At 47.1% G+C, this 21,093-nt stretch overlaps 1 protein-coding gene across 2 annotated transcripts in view; it reads left to right on the top strand.

The window, feature by feature from the left end:
• The window catches only part of MAP2K4 (mitogen-activated protein kinase kinase 4), a 99,098-nt gene that overhangs the window by 48,338 nt on the left and 29,667 nt on the right, over nucleotides 1-21,093 (top strand). The window contains exons 3-5 of one of the 2 annotated variants that reach the window (XM_064467487.1): nucleotides 12-107; nucleotides 5,826-6,000; nucleotides 16,112-16,231. In XM_064467487.1, coding sequence (XP_064323557.1) covers nucleotides 12-107; nucleotides 5,826-6,000; nucleotides 16,112-16,231 — 391 coding nt within the window. The remainder of the gene's footprint in view (nucleotides 1-11; nucleotides 108-5,825; nucleotides 6,001-16,111; nucleotides 16,232-21,093) is intronic. The other variant, XM_064467488.1, reaches the window with a different exon arrangement.

Here is a 21,093-nt window from a genome sequence, read left to right as displayed (position 1 = left end):
CCTGGCTGAAGTGATACACAAGCAACCCTGGGTAGTAATCACATTGTCCCGTTCAGTTTCAAAAGGAGAGAAGCGGACCTCATCCAGAAACTTTCCAGCAGGCTACAGTAAGCTTAACCGTCTGTTAGCCATTGTCAAATCTTTTCCATACCCGCAAAAATGGCATCTATTAAAGTAATAGAATTTGTCTCAGAAATAGTGTCATTCCATTGAGTGATTTTTGTGTAATGATAATGATATTGCATCTAAGTATCATTTTGAAAACTATTGAAAGTATATATTGGGGTTCTGTTGTTGATTTTTATGGATGTGCTCGTGTCTCTGTGTCCTGTTCTTTCTCAGGTAGCTGACCGGGGCTCAGGAGACGTAATGTATCAGAAAAAGAGTCAGTATTCTCCAAAGGGTTATTTATATTAAATAGCTTAGTTTTTTCTGGTATTATTCTGAAATGCCTGAATCCAGCGTTAAGCTTTGAATACCCAGCCGTGCTGGGTTCAGCAAGTGTGCTGCAGCCTGGCTCATGTCCAAATCAAAATGAGTTTGAGATTAATGTGCTCAGTTAAATCCAGTACAGGCTTCACCACGATGAATCGAGAGGTTTCCTTCGTGTCAAGGGCAGGGTTAATCAAAGTCCATCGTAACTCAGTAGTTTACCAGGGGAGCTTAATATGACATATTGACGTTTTAAAAGCCGGAGCCAAACCCCACTGAAGTCAGGGAGACTCTTTGCAGCCTTGGGAGCGTTCTGGACTGAGTCTGGAGGGCTGGGGAAGGGGCTGTGCAATCCTCCACGCTTCGTTCATATCTTTATTTTAAAGTTTTGGAGGGGCATAGACAGCCTAGAGCGATGGCCTCAGGACAGCTTACACGGGCCAGAGCAAAACCAGTGTAGTTCTGCCCCTCTTGCAAGGACGCCGTTGCCTATCAGCTGTTGGAAGCAGAAATTTCTTCTCACGAGAATCCAAAAGATTTGTGGGAGCACCAGCATTTTCAGCCCTCTAGAAAAAAACGGAACATTTCTTTTGGAGACTTTCTCCAGTGAAATTTAAGCTAGGGTTGCTATTTTATTAGTGTTAGCCTGCAGGGTCTGAAAACTATTTTATAAGTAACAGACACTGAAATAGAAGCATTACAAGCTCTCGAGGCTATTTGAAAGACTCGGTAGAAATGTGTTAGCCAAAGTCATAAGCCGTGTTTTTACTCTGAAGTTACGAACAGTGCACAGTGTTACTAAAATCTTGCAGTTTCATGGAAGGCTTTTTGTTAGGATTTATATTTTAGCATTCCTTTGGCCGACTGACCACAAATAGTTTCTAAAGTCCCATTATGTCAAGCAGCTTTTACCAAACTTGTGGAGAAGTAGAATATACGAACCATAGCGTAAATAGTAGCTTCAATGAGAGGCTTCAGAGGAAAATCCAGTGCTAGGCAGGCTTGTGAAGCGCAGCTGGTTTGCTTGGATCTTTTTGACTCTGCAGATTTGTTTTATTCACGTCAACTGTAATGTCGCATACTGCAACTTTTGGGCTTCTTTGAGTCCTGCAGAACTCAACGAAGTAAAACAAAGAGGAGCTAGGTAGCTACCTCCAGCGTCTTTCTGGCCTTGCTTCATGTCTGATAACTTTCAATTTTGCTTAAAAACTCACCAACTCTTCTCTGCTTCTCCCCACAGTCCTCCTTTTTCATGCCAAGGAAATGCTTGTTTTAGAAGGTTTTGGCATCCCTGCAGTTCGGTGCTAACAGCAGGGCTCGGGGAACTAACACAGCCTGTCCGAGAGCTGCCCAGTGTCTCCGTGGCTCTTCTCAGGAGGTTTTTGTGGGCCTCCAGCCACGGCAGACCTTCCTGCACGGGTCTAGCTCGCCAAGCTTGCAAAGAGCAACCTCCCGTCCCGAATGCGTGTGACCCTGTCCTTGGCCCGGCTGCGGTGCCTGGCGCCAGCCGTCCGCCTGCCTCCTGCCAAGCCGGGCCCACAAACGTTTTCATTTCTGACAAAGGCCAACTGTTTGGAGGAGTTGTTGTCTTGCTTGGTGCTCCTAATCCCTGGAATAACTGCTGTGACAAGCATAGTAACCATCTGCAGTAAGACGGATACATTGGTGCCTTTCAAGTGCAGTAATCGCGACGGCCTCCTGAGCCTTTCACCTTATTTTCTTTGGGTTTTTTTTTTGCTTTGAAAACTTTTCAAAAGCAAGATGGGGAGTTGGAAGCTCAAGTCCTGGGCAAGTCAAGAGGAGCTATAGTCCCTAAGGCGCATTTGAAAATCCTACTTCTAACTTTTTGAGGAGTATCTTGTCCTCTTTAGCTATTTATTTTATTTTTTAAATCATCCATTGAGCCCCACAAGTCCATTTTAGGCATCGTGGTCATTTGGAGAATGTATACCCAGTTTTGCCCAGCATTCTCAACCTTAGAGAGATTTGGATAGTTTAAAAATGAAACGTTAAGAGGCTTATATCTGGCCATGTCTGTGCAAGCTAATGCACACTGAACACGGGGACTGAAACCGGATCGGCTGCAGAAGCAGGGACTGGGCATTAATTATTTTTCACCTTCCCTAGATGCTGTTCCGTGCAGATACCCTTCTGTTTGCTGAAGGAAGCTGTTGTAGGATCCAGTGCACAAGGACGTAGGGCAGGGTTTAGGCAGGCTTTTTTGTATTTTGGGGCCGTGTCTGCCCTGTGGATTTATGTCCTCATGTAGCGGCAGCAGTGCGAATCTGGTAATAGATGTACTGCATTGATTTTTTTTTTTTTGTGGTGCCTCAGTTTTACATCAGAAAATTCCCACTTGATATCAATGCAGAGGGTCTGTGTTCTAGATTTGTATTTTTTGAGCTGCTTTCTTGGCATGGAAATCCCTTGGGATTTTGATTTACACTGAAAAATTCCTGATAAAAACTGTAGTTTTTTGATGCTAAAAGCAATTGTGTTCCAGTTACTAACCCTTAAGAGAGGCCATGCTGCTTAAAGGAAAACTGCATTGTTTACAAATTAGCTTAATAGACAAATCAGATGAGCAAAATCTGTATTAAAGTGTCTGTCACTCTGTCAAACCTGTCATGTGGTTATTCGACCATTTCCCTGGGTATCTGAAGAAAGATAAGCAGGAACTGTGACTGCGATGCAGGCACATGACACCGTAAATACCCAAGGGAAACCAGCCAGGCTCCAGCACGCGAGGCTTTGTGGGTGGCCGGCGATGGCCCATCTCGCTCCCAGCCCCCGGAGCTCCGCAGCTCCGCACCAGCGTACAGCTGCAGAGGGCACTCGGCGCAGACCCGTGGAGGGGGTATTTCCTCGCTCACGTCGTCTTCCTGGCGGCTCAAAGGACCCATCCCGCAGCTGTGGGAACAATAGCACAGATCTGCTTTGGCGCTACAGCTGGGGAGGAACAAGCTTCTTGTGTAACAACGAAATAATGAATTCAAATTTGCTTTCTCTTCTCATATAGGGTAGGAAAAGCAAAGTTTCCTGGGCAGTAAAACAGACAGAGGGAAGAGTGGAGAGGGGTTTAATTGCTTTATTTGAATAAACCACGTCAACATTTAAATTTTTTAACTCTATGAGAATTTCTATATGAAATATTGTTTTGAAAGAAGGAAAGGGTTTGCTCAGGAAATCAAATCTCACATTTCACCCTCCTGGAGACACCTCTCTGCCTTTTTTTCCCCTGCCTTTTTGAACAAGATTTAGCTCTCAATGGTCGTGCTTCTGCCTGCCTGCCAGCTGGCAGGAGGTAGGCAGGAAATGCCATTTGCCGGTGCCGCCTCGGCGTGATGCTTGTCACCTACCTTCTTCCTTGAAAAGAAGAACTATTTTTATGGTACAGACAAAATAGGATGGTTGAGCAGTTAGATAGTAATTGATTCATGCAGTTTCCAACATAAGCTGCCTGCAAGACAGCTGGGAAGTCTGGAGGTCATGTTTCTTTTATGTTCATATTTTTCTTTTCTGTTTTTTTTTTCCTCTGTCCTTTTATTTTTTTGTCATTTTACTGCTTTATTTTCATTCCTTGCTTTTCAGTAAGCAAATTCCACAGAGAACCCCTACTCAATGCAGTGTGACGTTACGCACAGAAAATCAGAGACATGTAAATAGGGCTAAGAAAGGGGTGCCACCTCTGCCTCCGCGGCTGCTGTGTCCGTCACGTCTGTGCCATAGCGTAGCGCTATACGTAGGTTCCCTGAGCTATTCCTGAGGGCAGTGGAGGGACACTGTAGGGAACAGCAGACTAAAAATCTCAAGCGAGGCAGGTTAGAGAGCAGGAAAAACCAGGGCAGACCGAAGCGGTGAGAGGTGGTCAGCAAGGCTCTTCATCCAGCGGGCCAAGGATTCAGGATGTGCAGCTGCTCAAAGCCCAGAAAGTGCTAAACCAAAGCATCACAGAGAAGCTGGAGTGCAGCAGATGAAGCCGTTTGAACCGTAGCTGCTCTAGTCAATTGACGTTCGGACCTGACCACGTTGCCCTTGCTAACCTGGGTTCCAGATAAAACCTGGTGGAGGTCACGGCTGGGTCCGCCATCACATCCAGCAGGGCGGCGTTTGCAGCTGCTGGTTGACAAACGGTGGCGTTATCAGGGTGGAGCTGGCCAGAATGTGTTTATTCCTCTGGCTGATAAACTTGATAAGCTTTACGTGTTTGATCAAATACTTCGTGTGCGTTCTGCTCCTTTGGCCAGACCCTGGACAAGCAAGTGGAGGCTCGGTCAAATGCCCAGGAGAAGTGATCAGTCTGAGGGATGAGTTTGACACAATCTCCCTTGTAGACAAGGTGGTCAGAAGTACCCGTTTGCTTTAATATATGTGCAAGATCGGTGTGCCCTGCAGTGGGAACTGGTTTTAATGTTGTTAACGCTTCCTGAAAGTGGGAAACTTACTTTAGGACCCAAGACGTGCAGATCAGCTAATGAATCAATGAAAAACTGAAAATTTACATGGCATTTTAAGATAAAAAGTGTTGAAAATACTTGTGCATTTCCTACTAATTCAGTGATAGCGTTGCTGCATTTGAACGAGTTGTTGGGGGCACCTTAAAACAACCATTGAACTCTTCTGTCCTGCAAATTTTGGGCTTGGTTCTGCTTCTTACCTGGACAAATCCTGGTGGTGTCAGTAGGAGCAGTGCTTGCCCAGGAACATTAATTTAGGTGTTTGGTAAAGACACACTTTAAGACAGTCAGATTTTGTTTCCTTATGTCATAAACAGCTTGCCTTGTTTTTTATAAATACGAATGATTGGCTCTTTGTTTTTGAATAAATTAAATGATTACCTAAAACGTTTTGGGTTTTTTTCTTTTTAAATTAATTGCAGTTTTCCATTAAGAGCAAACTCGTTCTCAAGTCCCCTTGCTTCCCACAGACGATCTTGCCTGTGTTGCACAGAAACCCCACCAGAAGGGAGGCAGTTGCCGGGAGCGTGGTGTAGAGCAGCAGAAGCTTTGGGGAGATGGGGCTGGGGAGGGCTCTTCAGACTCTTTCATGTTACCAGATTCTGCTTGAAGCCTGATGTATTTTGTGCAAAATAGAAGGAACTGTACAAATGAGTGATTAGAATGAATGACTCTGCTATATGAGACACATTGAATTTTATGCCGCAGCTGGAGAAACTTATCCTTAATTGAAGCTGTGGGCAAGTGTATGTCATTTTTGATTTAACATTTTCCCTCACCCCTGCACCCCCCACCCCAATCAAAATCCTTCGTGGAGTCAGATTGTTGCTGTAGCCTTTGTGAACCCCTCTCTTCTAATGTTTAATCAAGTACTGAAAAGAGACATTTACAGACTATTTAAAATGTGGAAAAATTGCTTCCCAATATTTTTGACAGAGAGAGACTGAGAACACACAGCATTGAATCATCAGGAAAATTGAAGATTTCCCCTGAACAACATTGGGATTTTACAGCAGAGGACTTGAAAGACCTTGGAGAAATTGGACGAGGCGCTTATGGTTCTGTCAACAAAATGGTCCACAAACCAAGTGGGCAAATTATGGCAGTTAAAGTAGGTGATGCCCATACTTACATTTGTACTTTAGTCCATTAGGGATGAAATGTGATGGAGAATTAATGTTCTTCCATCTAGCACCCATCTACTGCTCTTTTCTATTTATTTCCAGTGTGAAGGCTGCTATTTGCTGAAAATGCATTGTATAATGGGCATATTGTCAAGTGATTTGTGACGCTCTCATAATTGCTTGTGCCCTTGTGAAAATGCTTGTCAGGAACTCACTGTTTTGAGGGGATCACATGTCTCTGGAGACCGATAATGGGGCATGGGCCTTTCACCTCTGGGTCACTGGTTCAGACACAGCCTAGGTTGGTGTCAGGCACGAGTCGACATCTAATGGCTTCTTGGTGTCTTTTGTGAAATAGGTAGTGACTTAAATTTTGCTTTTTATGTAAGCATATGTCATGGTGTAGCCTAACCAGGAGGAGCTGGAATGGAGTGGACATCTTCTAGGGAGTGTTTTGTTCTTGCTGACGTATGATGGAGTGTGTTTGCTTTGTGCTTGCCATGCCGGACCTGCTCTGGAGATGGAAAGCATAGCAGTTTTCTGGACTATCTATTTTCTACCTTATGCTGCCCTAACACTCACCTTAAAACCAGAAACAATACTCAACCTCGTTCCCCAGCTGGCCAACACGGAGTAGTCATCGTCTTGCCGCAGCAATGCAGCTCACTGGGCATCTTTGAGGAGCTGCTTGTCCATCGAGCTGGGTGAGGTGGGCAGCAGCCGTTCTCTCTCTCTCATCCTTTTCCTTGCTTGCTGCTGGCTGCTCGCTAACGGCATCAGTGTTTTAACTCTGTTGATGATCTCAACTGTCAGTGCTCCCATGGCTCCCACGAAAGAGTAGAAGTGAGCTGTGTAGGAGTCTGCATTGCTTTCTTTTCCAACTCTGTCTTCTTTGGAATGTTCCCTGGTCTGATCTGGAAATGGTCACTCCTGCTCGTCTCAGGTGCCAGGTGGGCACATCTCAGCCCCAGCTCTAGCTGCTGTGAATGTAATTCGTACGTGTCTCTAGTGTGTCAGGTTACTGGAGTGACCGCTATCCCTTGATTTTTCCAGTAAATATTGACTTCCTCACAGCGGTGGGATCACTGGCCAGGTCTCAGTGTTTTGGATCACCACGCAGTGGTGTTTCAACCTGTTTTTGAATCCCTAAAAGTCTCCAGTGGAGCTAGAGGCTGCCTGTAGCTAAAGGCTTGTTTCCCTTAGTTGCCTTTGGTAGAACTTGTAGATGGGGTTTGCAGATGACAGGTTGTAAAGCGCTGATGTAGTGAAATGATGCCTGGGCACCCCCAGCTTCTCAAACATAAGATGAGTGACCTGAGTAACTATAGTTTTGCTGCTATACTAATGATAGCCCTGGGTGAGAAAAAGGCACACCTAGAGCGGAGTGGCTTTGTGATGTGAAGCTCTGCAGCGGGTACAGCTGTGCTGAGAAGAGCGCTTTGTTGGATTAGCTCGCGTCACCAGGAAGGAGACGCGTCTGCTGGCACAGTTCTGTTGTCCCAGACTGCGCTTGCACAAGGGCTGTTCACCATCGTAGGATACTCTTGTCAGCGTCGAGGGTCTGTGGTGCGGGTGCAGCTCCTGTGTGGGAGGCAGGAGGCACCAGCGCCGTGCTCTCGAAGCAAGCCGTTGGAGATGACATTGCGCAGCCTGTTGAGCCGGCTTTCCCACAGGAGCAGAGGTGGTCTGAGCCCCAGGGCACTGCTGGGCTTGGGGCTCACTTTTAAACAAATAAAAACTGGTAGGTTTACAGTGTCTAAACTTTGAAATGTCAAAGTTGTGGGCTGGGATGGTGCCACCTTCTTTCCTCTGAACCCACTCCCCATGGGCTGGCATGGCTAGGCCTGCAGGAGAAGGAAGGTTGCAGGGTCTGGGCAACCACATAATTTCTAAAATGTTAGTGGCAAAGGGCTGTTCTGTTTGTCCCAGTGGGGATAACACGTGAAATGGAGCAAAAGAAGACCTTGGGTGGAACAGCGAGGTCTCCAAGGCATCAGCAGCTATTCCACAGCTCGGATGGTGCAGTTACTTGAGATGAGGTTTCAGGGCAGGACTGAACTTGGACTAGTGACTAGTTTGTTCCAAACTACTCGGCCTTTCCTTTCTCAGATTGCTGTTGCTTTTGGGGCAGCCAAGGTTGTACATTGATCTCACTGCTCCTGCTCTATCTAAATCTGCCCTACGGGTGACCCGTGTTTGGGGCTGCCCTACTGCTGCTCTCTCTGTCTCCCTCTAGCCCGTGGTGTCCTGACAGCTTCCAGAGCTGTTGCCTTCTGAAGCCTCAGCTCCCCACCTGCATTCAGGGAAACCAGCTGCTGCCCACAGCCTTGCCTTGCTCTACAGGCAGGCACTTAACTTGCTTTCTTCTCCTTCAGTATAATGCACTTCTTTCTGTAAGAAGAAGGTTAAGAAGGTTTAGAAGGGAGATGGTGGTTTGAGAAGAAAATGTGTTGGTCTAGTGATCTGAGGTCTTGGCTGCGATCTCGGTGACACCTACTTGCAGCACCATGGTGTGGCACCATGCTGTGTGCGGGGCATCAGGAGCGCTGCCCTGCAGCAGGCTGGATTGCGAAGGCAGTGCCTCTGGTTATTTGGTGGTGCTGCCGTCCCCCTCCTGTGCTTCCCCGAGAGAAATATCAGTGCAGCAGACAAATCATCCTTGGAGGACATTCAGCGGTAGGAAATAGCTTTATGGAGGCTGCAAGCCAAAAGTTCTTGGCTATTCTGTAGTGATGAGTGAAACACAGAGATGGCTCCAGAAGCTGCTAATTAGATGCAGAGAAAATTTCTATGGGGACCTCCCCCAGCTGCTCCTCCATCCTTCTCCACCACTACCCCAACGTCCACTACGACTGCTGCAAATTCCCAGCACAGTCAGGTATCTTCCTGCCCCATTTCTGGAAGGGCCAAGTCCTGTTTGCAGCTCCAGGCTGCATCCCTTGTGGCTTGTCAGCCCCTTCCGTCGTGGACAGATTCAAATCCTCTTTGTTCTACAAGCATGCTGCAGTTATAACATAGAGAGTAGGTGAAACCTTGCTCTTTCCTCTGTGATGGAGTCTTCCTCTGGCTGATCCCAGCTCCTGCTGCGCCGAGGCAGCCTGGCCCCGCTGGGCACTCCTCCTGCTCACCTCAGCCTGTGCAGATGCGGCTGCTGGAGCGTACCCTCAGATCCTCTTTCCAGCTCCTTTGGCTTTTTCTAGCCTGTCATGCCTCTGCACAAGGTGTGAAACGTGGTTTAGCTTAGCCTTCTGCTTTCTCCCCGCTTGGTGCATGTGGCACCTGTGCCGCAGAGCACACTGAGCTCCCTGAGCGCAGCCTTTGGCTACACTTCCTCCCTGTATTTCTTAGCACTGCAGGAAAATAATTCCTGAGTGCTGAAATATCACTGAAATAAATTGAGATTTTCAGGTGAAGGCACCATTTTCTTTCATTTTTCCCTTTTATGCATTTTGGCCTCATTAGCCAACGTATGGATCCTGGCAGCTGTAATGCTGGCACCTTTAATGAGGGTGTCTAGCTGCTCTCACGGGCAGGGCTGCCAGGCCCCCGGATGAGTCAGGCGGCTTTCATCTGTGCTCGACCGTCAGCGGCAAAGGAGGAAAATGAGCCTTGTCTTGTCGCTGGCGTGAAACCACTGCAGCAAAGCAGAGCCTTGCTGGGAAGATGAGCTCTTGTCCCCAGTCCTGCTCCTCCCTCTCCTTCAGCCTTTGTCATTCTGTGCCTCTATGAATACCTATTTAAATAACAAAAAGTTATTTAAATAAAAGTTATGTGCCTCTTCAGGAACAGGCTGGAGCAGCTGCAGGAGCAGGGACCTCATGCCCGTGAGGCTGCTGACAGGAGCAGGTTGGTGTGGGAGGCAGACAGTTGTGGTCTTTGGTACATTCTGCCATAGAAAGCCTCCTCCTGGAGCCATCAGGAGGAGGGGGAGAGGATAAAGGAAAGAGGAATCCAACTCAGAGGATTTCTGTTCAAACCTTTCTTATTTTTGCCCCTGGAACATGTTGTAGTATGTTTTCCAAATTTTAATAAAAGGCAACCCTCTTATTCATTAGGTCCCTTCCTCTCTCAGATCCTCCTGGAGATGCAAAGTCCCTGTTTGCTCCAGGTCAGCTGGCATTGAGGTCTTCCTCTCACTGAAAAAATCCCTATTCATTTTCTTGAGGATTTATTGGCATATGAGGTCAAGACTCTTCCAGGTGGGAAAGAGAACAGCCCAATTTTGTCCAGCACCAGCTCTGTCTCTGCAAATTCACAACTGCAAGACCAGTTTGTCCATTAACTCCTCACCTCCTTGGCAGGTTTCTCTTTTGAGTTCCTCGTTTTCCTTGAAGACAACCTGCCCTGGCCAGCATTTGCCTGTAGCCCCAGCCCTCTGCAATATTGCCTGGTTGGGCTTCCAGTTCTACCCAGTGTCCTTTGACTTCGCTTCTGGTTTCTTGCTTTCTCTTTAGCCAGTTTTTGCCCAGTCTGTGGCAGTTCATAAGTGACTTGTGAATTATCATCTTCACTCTGCGGAAAGCCCTGGTCCCTTCTCAGGATCTGTTCCCTGCCATCCCTCCTGGTTTTATGCTGCAGGCTTTACAGTATGTGCAGTCCAGTTCTCCAGCCCCCTTTTGCCTCTGCCCTCCAGCATCACCACGTGGTGTTGTCCCAGCTGCTCGAGGGGCTCTGCATCTTGCTTCACACGCGTACCACAAATTCAAGGGACAGGACTGTCTGTGGCACATCGGAGGAACTGTAGAGAAGCTGTTTTATTTAATTTTGGGGTGAAATGGTTTTCCTGGGAAGCTCACCCAGCAGCTGGGGGGTTTCTCTCTGTCCCAAGGTTTCCCTCTGGCACTGGTGATAGTTCACACAGAAAAGGGGCTTTAAAAGTTCTTTGGCATACTTGGTTCTCCCAAACTGATATAAAAATACGTAAATGAACAAAAGCCCAGACTGGAATGAAAGCTGGGGGCTGTTCTCCCTGTTGGGGCAGGACGCTCTGCTTTTTACTTAAATAGGGTATGCAATACCTGGCATGGGTTTTACTAGCCAGGGTACTTAAAAAAGCCTCTCGAATGCCAGGAAGGTTTCTTGTTTGAAGAGTTCACAAGATAAATAAGCGAATATTTAACAGAGCCAGCCCTTATTCTGTTAGGAGCCCGAGCACGGCGGCAGAGCCCCGAGCCCGCGGGCGGCCGGCAGGAGCCCTCCCCTCCCATCCAGCCCCCCTGGCCCCGGCACAGGGTCCCCTGGGCAGGGTGCGCCTCTGACACTTGGGGCTCAGTATTCGCAGCTTCTACCTTTTCAGCCAGTTCAACTGGCTAAGAAAGACACCATCAAGAGACAAGTAGAGAGGTTTGTGCTTTGGCTGACCTTCGAGCTTCTTGTGGCCCCATGGAAATGCCCTGCAGCTCTTTTTAATTGGTGTATTTTTCTGTCAGATATGGTTACACCTAGGAGAGTAAGCCAGGTGGGGAGAGGGCACTTTTGTCCACAATCCTTATACTCTGTTTTCCCCCACCCCAGAAGATGCAGTGATTTTCAGCTGTATACCAGATTTTACTGTATCTTCCGATATCTATTGTATAAATCAGCCTAGCTGACTTAGTCCCGCTCTGCAGGATTGCCTAGTCTGGGCTCCAGTTCCAACCAGTGTCCTCAGATACTGTTGTTGGTTTCTTGTTTTCTCTTCACTCTAGCAGTATTATTGACCAGACTACAGGTGCTCTTCTGCTTCTTCTACTCTAAACTTGTCCTAAGAAAATCAGAAGCAATTTCAAGATCAGTTGTGTAATCACAGAAGCTGGCCAAGGCACTGTTTACAGATACATAAAATGCAGCAGGATGTCAAGCCTATAAGGAGTCCATAAAAGATCCCTGATCTTCCTGGAGGTGCCAGTAAGCCGCGGAGCTGTGTCTTGCCCAGAGCACAGTGCCTCTTTCACGTCGTTTCGCCTTGTAGTCAGTGCTTACTCTTTAATCCATAACTTTTAAGCAGATGTTCATGTCTTTGGCTTTCACAGGTTTTCTCTGATGACAGTCTCACAGCTGAAAGAGGTTGCTAAGTATCATATATCCCTGTGAGCAGGAATTTAACATTTATTTATACCTCTGTAATCTCTCCATCCTTACCTGGGTGCCTGGTAGCCCTAAAAGGCCACAAAAACGACACACTAGTATATTAAGCTCAGGCAAGGGGCAAATTTCTCTGTCCTTCCAATTTCTCCTATGGCTTCTCAAGAGAAGTCTTGGGCCTTTATGCAAGCTGGCCTTATGATCCTAGAGGTCTTCCCCAACCTTAACGATTCTATGATTTATTGCAAACCGTTGTTTCTATTCTTCACGCAACTGGGTACCCTCTCTCAGGTTGAGTCCTTATGGTTTATTGAGCAGAATTTTCTGTTTCACTCATCCGTTTGGGTAGCTGGCTGAAAGCTGGGGGAACCAGTGCTCCAAGCCTGGCTGGCGGTACACTGGGAAAGGAGTGAATGGGGAAGGGCTAGGAGGGAATGGTGAGACAGAGCAAGAACGTTATTTTAGGAGGTGGAAAACTAGTTGTGATCAGTGGAAGACCTGACGTACTTCTGTCAGCAGTAAATGTGTTTTGGATGGGTAGCTAAATACCCTTGTCCGCGGCAGCGAGTGGGGCAAACCCCCCTTTGTCTGGCTGGTTCGGTGTCCGCGGTCCCTGCCATCCCTAGGGAGCACCAGCCCTCCGGTGACACCGCCAAGCACTGCTGTGCTGTGCTTTCTGCTGAGTGTGAGCCCCGTACGCAGGACAGTGGTGTGTTGTCTTTCAGCTCAAGGAATTGGTTTTCAATTAATTCAGTGTTTATGGCTTTTTTCCTTTTTCTTTCTTTTTCTTTTTTTTTTAACTGGTTGCTACCCACTGCACCTGAATCTTTTTGTGTGCGTGTTGGGGCTGGGTGATGCCTTTCCTGTTTTGGGTCCAGTTTCTGGGATCTGTCTGGTTTTAGGTTTGAGAGTGGTCCAATCCACAGCACAGCTTCTCCTCTTGCTGATGATGCTGCCCAGGGCATAGCTTTCAGAGCTCTTGTTCTTGATATCAGAAAGCTTTGTCTTAACCTGGGTTTGTATTAAAAGGGCTGGAGAATTTTCTCCTGGAGGATTTGATGCAGTTTAAGTTTGAGGCCAACAAGGAACCATTAAAAACAAGACTTTCCATAAGCCTCTACTACAAAACCCACTTTTTCTTACGTGGCTTCTCTGGCCGTGTCAGTGACTACATGCAGTAGAGTGACCGGGCTGAGAGATGCAAGACCTGAAGCTAAGTCAGACCTGCCCCATCCCTGTCTTAAGTGGTATCTTCAGGCTGTTGCCTCACCTTCTCTGTGTGTTCCTTCCCTGCCTTCTCCCATGTTCCTGGGGGAGTCTGTCTGAGGGAGCTGGCGCACTGTCTTGCCCTCTGCCTTGGAGTTAGGTAGCAGATCGTCGTTACGGCTCGTGTGCTATTTGGGTAGCGGCTGCTGTTGACTTCAGTCACCTTGTGCTGTTTCTTCCTTGTTTCACTGGTGAATGCTCGTTCCTTAGCTGGCGAACTGGGGCCGCTGGCATGCAGCAGACTCCCTGGTGTGCTCCAGCTAAACAAAGACATCATTTCCAGCCTGGGCTGACCCCAGCTCAGCGCTGTGCTCCATGCTGCCCCTGATAGTTTTCCCCTCCTCTTGAGTTTGCCAATCTCCAGTCTCCAGCACTCTTGTATGAGACCTCGCAGTCTTGCGTCCTTACCTTCACTCCCCGAAGCAGTGTTTGTCAGGGAGCCCATGCTGGCTTCTCAAGGTGTCCTTTGGCTCCTGTGTCTGCCTCGATGCTCTGCGTTACAGCTGACCCACTGTCCGTCCTCTGGGCCCTCTGTCTGCCCTTTCTCTTACTCCCTGGGGAGGTTGTGTTTGGGAGAAAGAGGAATATTTGGGTTCAGTGTTGTTCTGGGGTGCCATTAAAACTGCCTCCTCTGTACAATACGTATTTCACACGCTTTCTGGAGATGGAGAAGTAACAGCAGAGAAAGAAATGTCAGGGGTGGGAGATGCTTTCAGGGGAAGTTGCGGAGTTTGAGGAGCACGTTGCGGGGATGGCTCTGACAGGATCGTGCCGCTGCAAGGAGAATGCAGAGAGGGCTGGGGAGACTCCCGGGTGACCAGGAAAGAGGCTTTTTGGAGACAGGGAGAGAGGGAGTTGGCACAAAAGGGAGATGTGAGTTACAGTATGGAGAAAAAGCTCCTTTTGGTGTTGCTCCTCACCAAAGAGGTGAACTTCTCAGAGGGGTGAGTAGCATCTTAGCGAGAGACAAAACTTCATCATAGGTCCCACCATGGTGACTTTGGCATCTGTTGTCTTCTGTCGAGCTCAGAGCAATGGCGTTATCGTTTCACACGGTGCTGATGGTGTGCCACCTAGAAAGAGACGTTCAATCTGCTCAGCCTTTGGTATCTCATCAGGGGGTTGTAGAGCTTTATTTAGTGTAGACTTAAGACAACGAAATGACAAAGCTTGTCAGGCTTTCGTCAGTGATGTGATGGAAGTTCTGTGAAACAGACTTGAACCAGTGACCTAGAGGTGAAGATTTTTAGGTTCATTACTAGTCCGTTGAGCCACCTTCTTGCTCTGTTTGTGACTACCAGATCCCACACACTCAGTGGCATCGTGGGGTGTCGATGTTACAGATATGGGTGTGCTGGGCAAGTCTCTGGCCGATTTTCCCAAGTACTCTAGAACTCACTGGGAGGAAAAAGGTTGATATGAACATGACAGTTACTGGTTTAGGCCAAACTAGAGCTACTAGAACATTAAGAACGAGTGGTGAAATACCAAAATATCAGGATACACCAAAGGTAAGGAAAATTATAGTGTTGATACTGTCCTCATTTTGTGTGGGTCATCGCAAAATAGTCTTAAGGTACATAATCGCACTGTTTCTCACATGGTACCCTCATACACTTAGCCTTGTGCTTGCCAATATATGTGGTCTTGTTGCCGCCAGCAGTTGCTCACAGGGCGGCAGTGTCGGTGGGAGTGGGTGCTGGTATCTTGCAGATTTTTCCCACGATCTTTAAGTATTATTTCTTTCTTGGATAGCCAAGAAGTTTTTCTCCTGAAGGAAGGTCCAGGCTATCTGTGTTGCTTTGGACTTCTTCCCAAATATTTTTTTCTTGTTTTTTTTTTTTTATTTTATTTTATTTTTAAAATGATTTTTCAACATAAGTCATGTCTTCAGGATCACAGTTTTCCTCACCTGTGATTCAGGGAATGCATTAATTAATGTAAGATGTTAATATTACTGTAAAATCACATGAAAAACTGTGGATGGTCTTCTCCATCCTTCATTTAACAAGCTTCATGTTTGAACATGTAGTTTTCTATTTTGAAATGTGTGTTTTTCTTTGAAGCCCAAATCAGAATTCTCTTTATATATGTGTATACATATATATCTTTATATACACATAGTATTTATATATATATATATATTAAAAATACCTCTATAGATTGTTAATGTTCCCTAGGCCAGTACTAGGTAAAGAATTGTTAGTTTTGTGGGAAGAGCTCACGGGACTGTTGCCCATCACTAGGGCGTTACCAGAGCGATAACCCTGAGTTATGTGATGGCCCCTTCTCACCGTGCCAGCCATAGTGGATGCGTGGCAGAAGGAGCCTTTTTGTCTTCTGTGCTTGTCTTAGAAATTTGACACATAATGTTCCTTGGTTAAATTTCAAAACAGCCTTCGAGCCCCATCCAACGTGGCTAAGAACTGTGGGAATTTGTTTTGAAACGAAACCCTGAAAATATTGTATTGCTGTAGGTTTCAATGAAATCTCTGCTCTTTGATTTCATTCTGACATTTCATCTGAAAATGGTGATGCTCATGAGAGGACTGGGGATTTTATAGTCTGAATTAAATGGCTTTAGGGGTTTTCAGTTACATTTCTTATCTGAGAGCACAGCTTAATTCTCTAGAGTGTGTGTGAGCATGCCTTGGGGATTGCCTGCTCAGCCTTGGGTTTGGGGTCCCTGGCATGTATCTCCAGAAGCGGGTCTGAGGATACAATAATGGCATGTAAGTGATAAAGTCTCTGCCACTCTTCCTCTTTCAGAGAATTCGGTCGACAGTGGATGAAAAAGAACAGAAGCAGCTTCTGATGGACCTTGATGTAGTAATGCGAAGCAGTGACTGCCCGTATATTGTTCAGTTTTATGGCGCGCTCTTCAGAGAGGTGGGCACTCCAAACTTGCTTCATTCGTAGCAGAGTTTGGCTTTTACCTTTTTTTTTTCCTTTGCAGTTTCCAACTTGCAATCAGGAGGAGAAAGTTAATTTACATTAGGTTTCTTAGCTCTCCACTTTTAATCAAGGGTATTTAACCAGGAGACTCAGGTGTCTGGGTGCTGCTGACCACAAATATGCTGTTCCCATTCTTTGTTGTGTCCCTCTGCGTATTTCAGCCTCTCCTTCCTTCCTGCTTCCTTCCTACGTAAGGGCAGCCGTGCTGGGTCAGGCCAAAACTCCTCATGGGGTGTTCTGTCACTGGCAATGGCCCACAGGATCCACTGGCAGAAGCGTGTGTGAAACCTTGCCATAGCCTTCGGTCGTCTGCACCTGATGTCTTCTGAGCTAGCTGTGCTGTCTTTGTGCCGAGTGATTCTTACTGGATTTCTTTTCCATGAAAGTTCTCCGTTTCACCTTGAATACATGTACAATTTTGGCACCCACGGTGCACGCCTCGTTTGAAGGCCCATCACCTTGATTCATTTTGAATTTTCATTCTCCTGTTTCGAGCGATGCCCGTAGTGCTTCCCCTAGTTTTTGTATTTGAAGAGGCAATAAACAGTTGATCTTTACCCATCCTCTCTGGGCCACCAAGAGGATGTTTTATGGACAGTTGCCACATACCCCTGCTGTCATGTGTCATGTCTTACTGAGCCTGGTAAGTGCCAGCCTGTGTCATATACAGAACCCTTTCCAGACCTTTGATCATCTTTCTTGCTGTTCTTTGCATCTTTTCCAGTTCTGCTCTGTCCTTTTGGGACAGAGAACAAAATTGCATGACCATTGGTGAAAGGAGCAATATCTACGATAGCCAGCCAAGGGCCTGTAGTTTGGTTGGCCCTTTTACGCACATAGGTAGCGTGTGCTGGGGAGTGGGTTACTCAGTGTGATGCTTTCATGAGTGCTTCCAGGTGAAGAACAGAATTAGAGCATTGAAAGCTATGTCCGTTGGCCAGTTAATCTTGACATACTTTAGCTGTTGGTGGCCAGGAATATGATGTTAATCACTGTACTTTTGTGGCCATTTTAGCATCTGCTTATTGTAATTTAAGGTAAATATTATTATGCTGCAGGGCCACAGAGGTATCTTTCTACCTCCCTGTGCTTTGCCCAGGCACTCCCATTGCTGTGTAGCTTCAAGTGACCAGTAAAAACAGTTGGAAAGCTGGCCTTCTCCATGCAGCCTGGACAGTCTTGTGCCATGGTTGGAGGCCAGTCATTAGTCTGAGCTGAGTCTGTTCAGTAGAGGCCCAAGAAGAGGCACGTAGCACTGGTGAGCAGCACGGGATTGTGAGCGTTCGGTCCGTTTGCACGAAGAGTTTTGGAGAAGATGAATGTCAAAACGTGGCCACTGCATCCCCATCCGCCAGAGAGGGGCAGCTCCTGCAGCTCTCCTGCAGGAGTGCGTTGTTCCCCCTCCGCTAGTTGCTCTGGTCTTGAAGCTGGCTTAATGTAGGGCGAGAGGCTTGTAGCCTTGCCTGTTTTCCACTACTTCAGCACAGATCGAGTACACCTACTCAAGGGAAGAAGGATAATAGAGACCTACTGACCTCTGGACACCTTTGCATATTATCAGGCATAGCAGCCTGTGCAGAGTCTTTGGGGGCTTTACTGGGAAACTGTTAGAGAAGGAAGGTCAGTGTTGTAGTTAAAACTCAGAACTGGGAGTGAATATTCAATTCCTGCTTCTAGAGAGTCTGCCTCTCTAATTTTGGCGGGTGACTCCTCTGGCTTTAAATCTCAGTCTCTGAAATAAGGAAAATAATCCTTCCTTTTCTCATGCTCTGCTTTTTCTTATCTGTTTAAACGTGAAGCTGTTTTGGGCCAGGGGGCATTGTCCGTGTTCACACGGTACAAGCTCCTACCAGGTGAGGAGCCTCAGCCTTGGCTGAATATTTCCAGCTTCGCTGAAATACAAAAGATAAGGTGATAAGGCTGCCAGCTGTTGTGAAGTCAAGTCCCTGGGTAAGACCTTGCCAGATGCTGATGAGCAACACGTTCAGAGCTGTGTGAGCCTGTCACCTCTCTGCAGCTCTAGGCGTATCCCAGGATGTAAGTGTAAATACATGAAGAGTATAAAAACCTACCTTGATCAGCACCCAATGTCAGCCTGGCTTCTGCTGCACCCTTGTCAAAAAATCCTGTCCCTCTGCAGCCAGGCAGGGCTCCTCGGGTGCTGCTGCTGGGAGAAGTTTCAGTAGGGTCACTCTGGGTATATCGTGTTGGTCCCTGGGATCCCCTTTCCCCCTACCCTTAGCATCAGTGTATTTGCTTCTGAGATGAAAGCAACCTCCTCCTCCTCTGCTCGGTCCCTTACTGCCAAGGTGATGTTCCAAGTCACGTACGGCAGGTACACAGGGTGAGCTGGTGTGCTTGGATACGGTTTTCTGTCTTGTCATATTAATTACAGTCTTGTTGTATTAATTACATGTTCTAATATTAATTACATCTTTTAAAGCTAGGAAACTATAACAGCAAAGGAGCACAGAAAGGGAAAAAAAGAATTTCACCACTGTGTTTGATCCTGTCTCACCCCCCTGCTCTGCTTAGCAGATCTGCTCCCAAATAACTGTGAATGATCCAGGTCACTGCTGCATCATCCCCTGGAGCATAAGAGCACGTGGGACATTACAAAAGGGTAAACCTCTCTCAGGAAGTCCTACAGCAAATTATGTATAAACAAAGCTCTTCGTTCCAGCGTTTCAAGGTGAAAAGTAAGGAAATAAGTGCCAAAAGGCCTCTTGGGACCATCTGCTCTGAGCCATGATTCAGATTCTCCAGGGACGGATGGAGCTGCAGATGGGAAATCTTCTTTTGCCTGCTCCTAAGAGGTGAAAGACTTCAATTTGAGCCTCTTCAGAGGAGCTTCAATGTTGAGTAGGCAGCTCTCGCAGTCAGATGACTGACAAGAAGATTACAGCAGCTTCAGGAAGAGCAGCGGGCAGCTGGGCTGTTTTGAAAGGCAGGTAGCCTTTCTGGAAGAGAGAGTTGTTGATACTGAGGACCAGAGCTAAGCTCGCGGACCCTGACAGTCTGGGGAGCGGGAGCACTAAACCAAATTGAACAAAACTGTTCAAGGGCTTATTCTGAAGACAGAGAAATTATCCCAGTTTGCGATTAGGAAAATAACTGTGAACAGGCATTTACTGTGGCAGCTTCCATGAGTATGAGATACTCAGCAGGCAATGTCTTAACACATATTATTTGCTTCTTGCTCTTTGATCACATAGGCTGTCCTCCTGTTATTACGTATGTCTGTGAAACGATGCAAAAACTACAAGTTGATCGCTCAGTACAGGACTTTGCTTGAGTTTGTCGGCACCCATTAGATGAGATTAAATTGCTTGTGTAATGAAACAGGAACAAAGCTGAAAAAGTAGAAGACAGCATTTCAGCCTTTGCACGGGTTACTCCATTGCAGTGACTCCGATAGTGTGCGTGCTGGCGGCAGGGCCTCTATCGGACAGCGCTCTGCTCACCCCTGCTCTCGTTGACGAAGCTGTGACCTTCATGTCACCGTGTTGCCCCTCCCTGTGCTGTCGCAGCATCCTTCATTCCGCTCGTGCAGCTCTTAAGTGGACTGCTCTATTACTTGGCTCTCTAATGATCCTGGGTAGAAAAAAATTCAAACTTTTATCTTTTAGTTCAATAACTGAAAGAATCCCTGAGCACTGACATTGTAATGTCTGGCAGTTCAAATGGTTTTCATGTCCATAGCCTGACTTCTTAACAGAAGAGAGAAGAAAGTTGCATCTAGTGAGGGCTGGAGAATGAAGACAGAAAGAGAAAGGCCTGGAGGAAGGTCCAGAAGGAGTAGTTATACCACTGGCTATAGAAGGGATTCAGTGGTTGATGAGTCTTAAATTCATCGAGTCATAGAATGGTTTGGGTTGGAAGGGACCTTCAAAGATTAAGCCCAAGCCCTCTGCCGTGGGCAGGGATGTGTTTCACTAGATCAAGCTGCCCAAAGCCCCATCCAACCTGGCCTTGAACACTTCCAGGAATGGAACATCCACAGCTTCTCTGGGCAACCTGTGCCAGTGCCTCACCACCCTCTTTGTAAAAGATTTTGTCGTTACTTCCAAGCTAAATCTACCCTCTTTCAGTTTAAAGCCATTGCCCCTTGTCCTGTCACTATAGGCCCTGATAAAGTCTCTTCCATGTTTCTTATAAGCCCCCTTTATATATTGAAAGGCTGCAACAAGGTCTTCCCAGTCTTCTCTTCTTCAGGCTGAACAACCCCAACTCTCTCAGCCTGCCCTCATAGGAGAGGGGCTCCAGCCCTCGGATCATTTTTGTGGCCTCCTCTGAACCGACTCCAACAGGTTCACGTCTGTCCAGAGCTGGATGCAGCACTGCAGGGGGGGTCTTACCAGAGTGGAGCAGAGGGGGAGATTTACCACCCTCAGCCTGCTGGCCACACTCCTTTTTATGCAGCCCAGGGTATGGTTGGCTTTCTGGGCTGCAAGCAGTCCAATTGGGCTCATGTCCAGTTGGGCTCATGTCCAATTCTTCACCCACCAATATCTCCAAGTCCTTCTCTACAGGGCTGCTCTCAATCCCTTCATCTCCCAGTCCTTATTTATACTGGTGAGTGCCTGATCCAGGTGCTGGATCTTGCACTTAGCCTTGCTGAACTTTGAGGATCGCACTGGCCCCATGAAGTCACACTGTGCCAGCGAGAGCCTTGATGCCCACAAATGCACAGAGCTTTCCGCATCAGTCATCAGAGATGCTGTATTGAAGAGGGGCTGGTTACTCGTGTCCGTTTGTTACCTCTGAATGCAGTGCTTGCTAGGTGGGGGAGAAAA

This window comes from Phalacrocorax carbo, chromosome 16, assembly GCF_963921805.1.
Source record: "Phalacrocorax carbo chromosome 16, bPhaCar2.1, whole genome shotgun sequence".
In the NCBI taxonomy this organism is placed as follows: domain Eukaryota; kingdom Metazoa; phylum Chordata; class Aves; order Suliformes; family Phalacrocoracidae; genus Phalacrocorax; species Phalacrocorax carbo.
The sequence above is the reverse complement of the archived record's forward strand: the minus strand, read 5'-3'. Positions and strand labels throughout refer to the sequence as shown.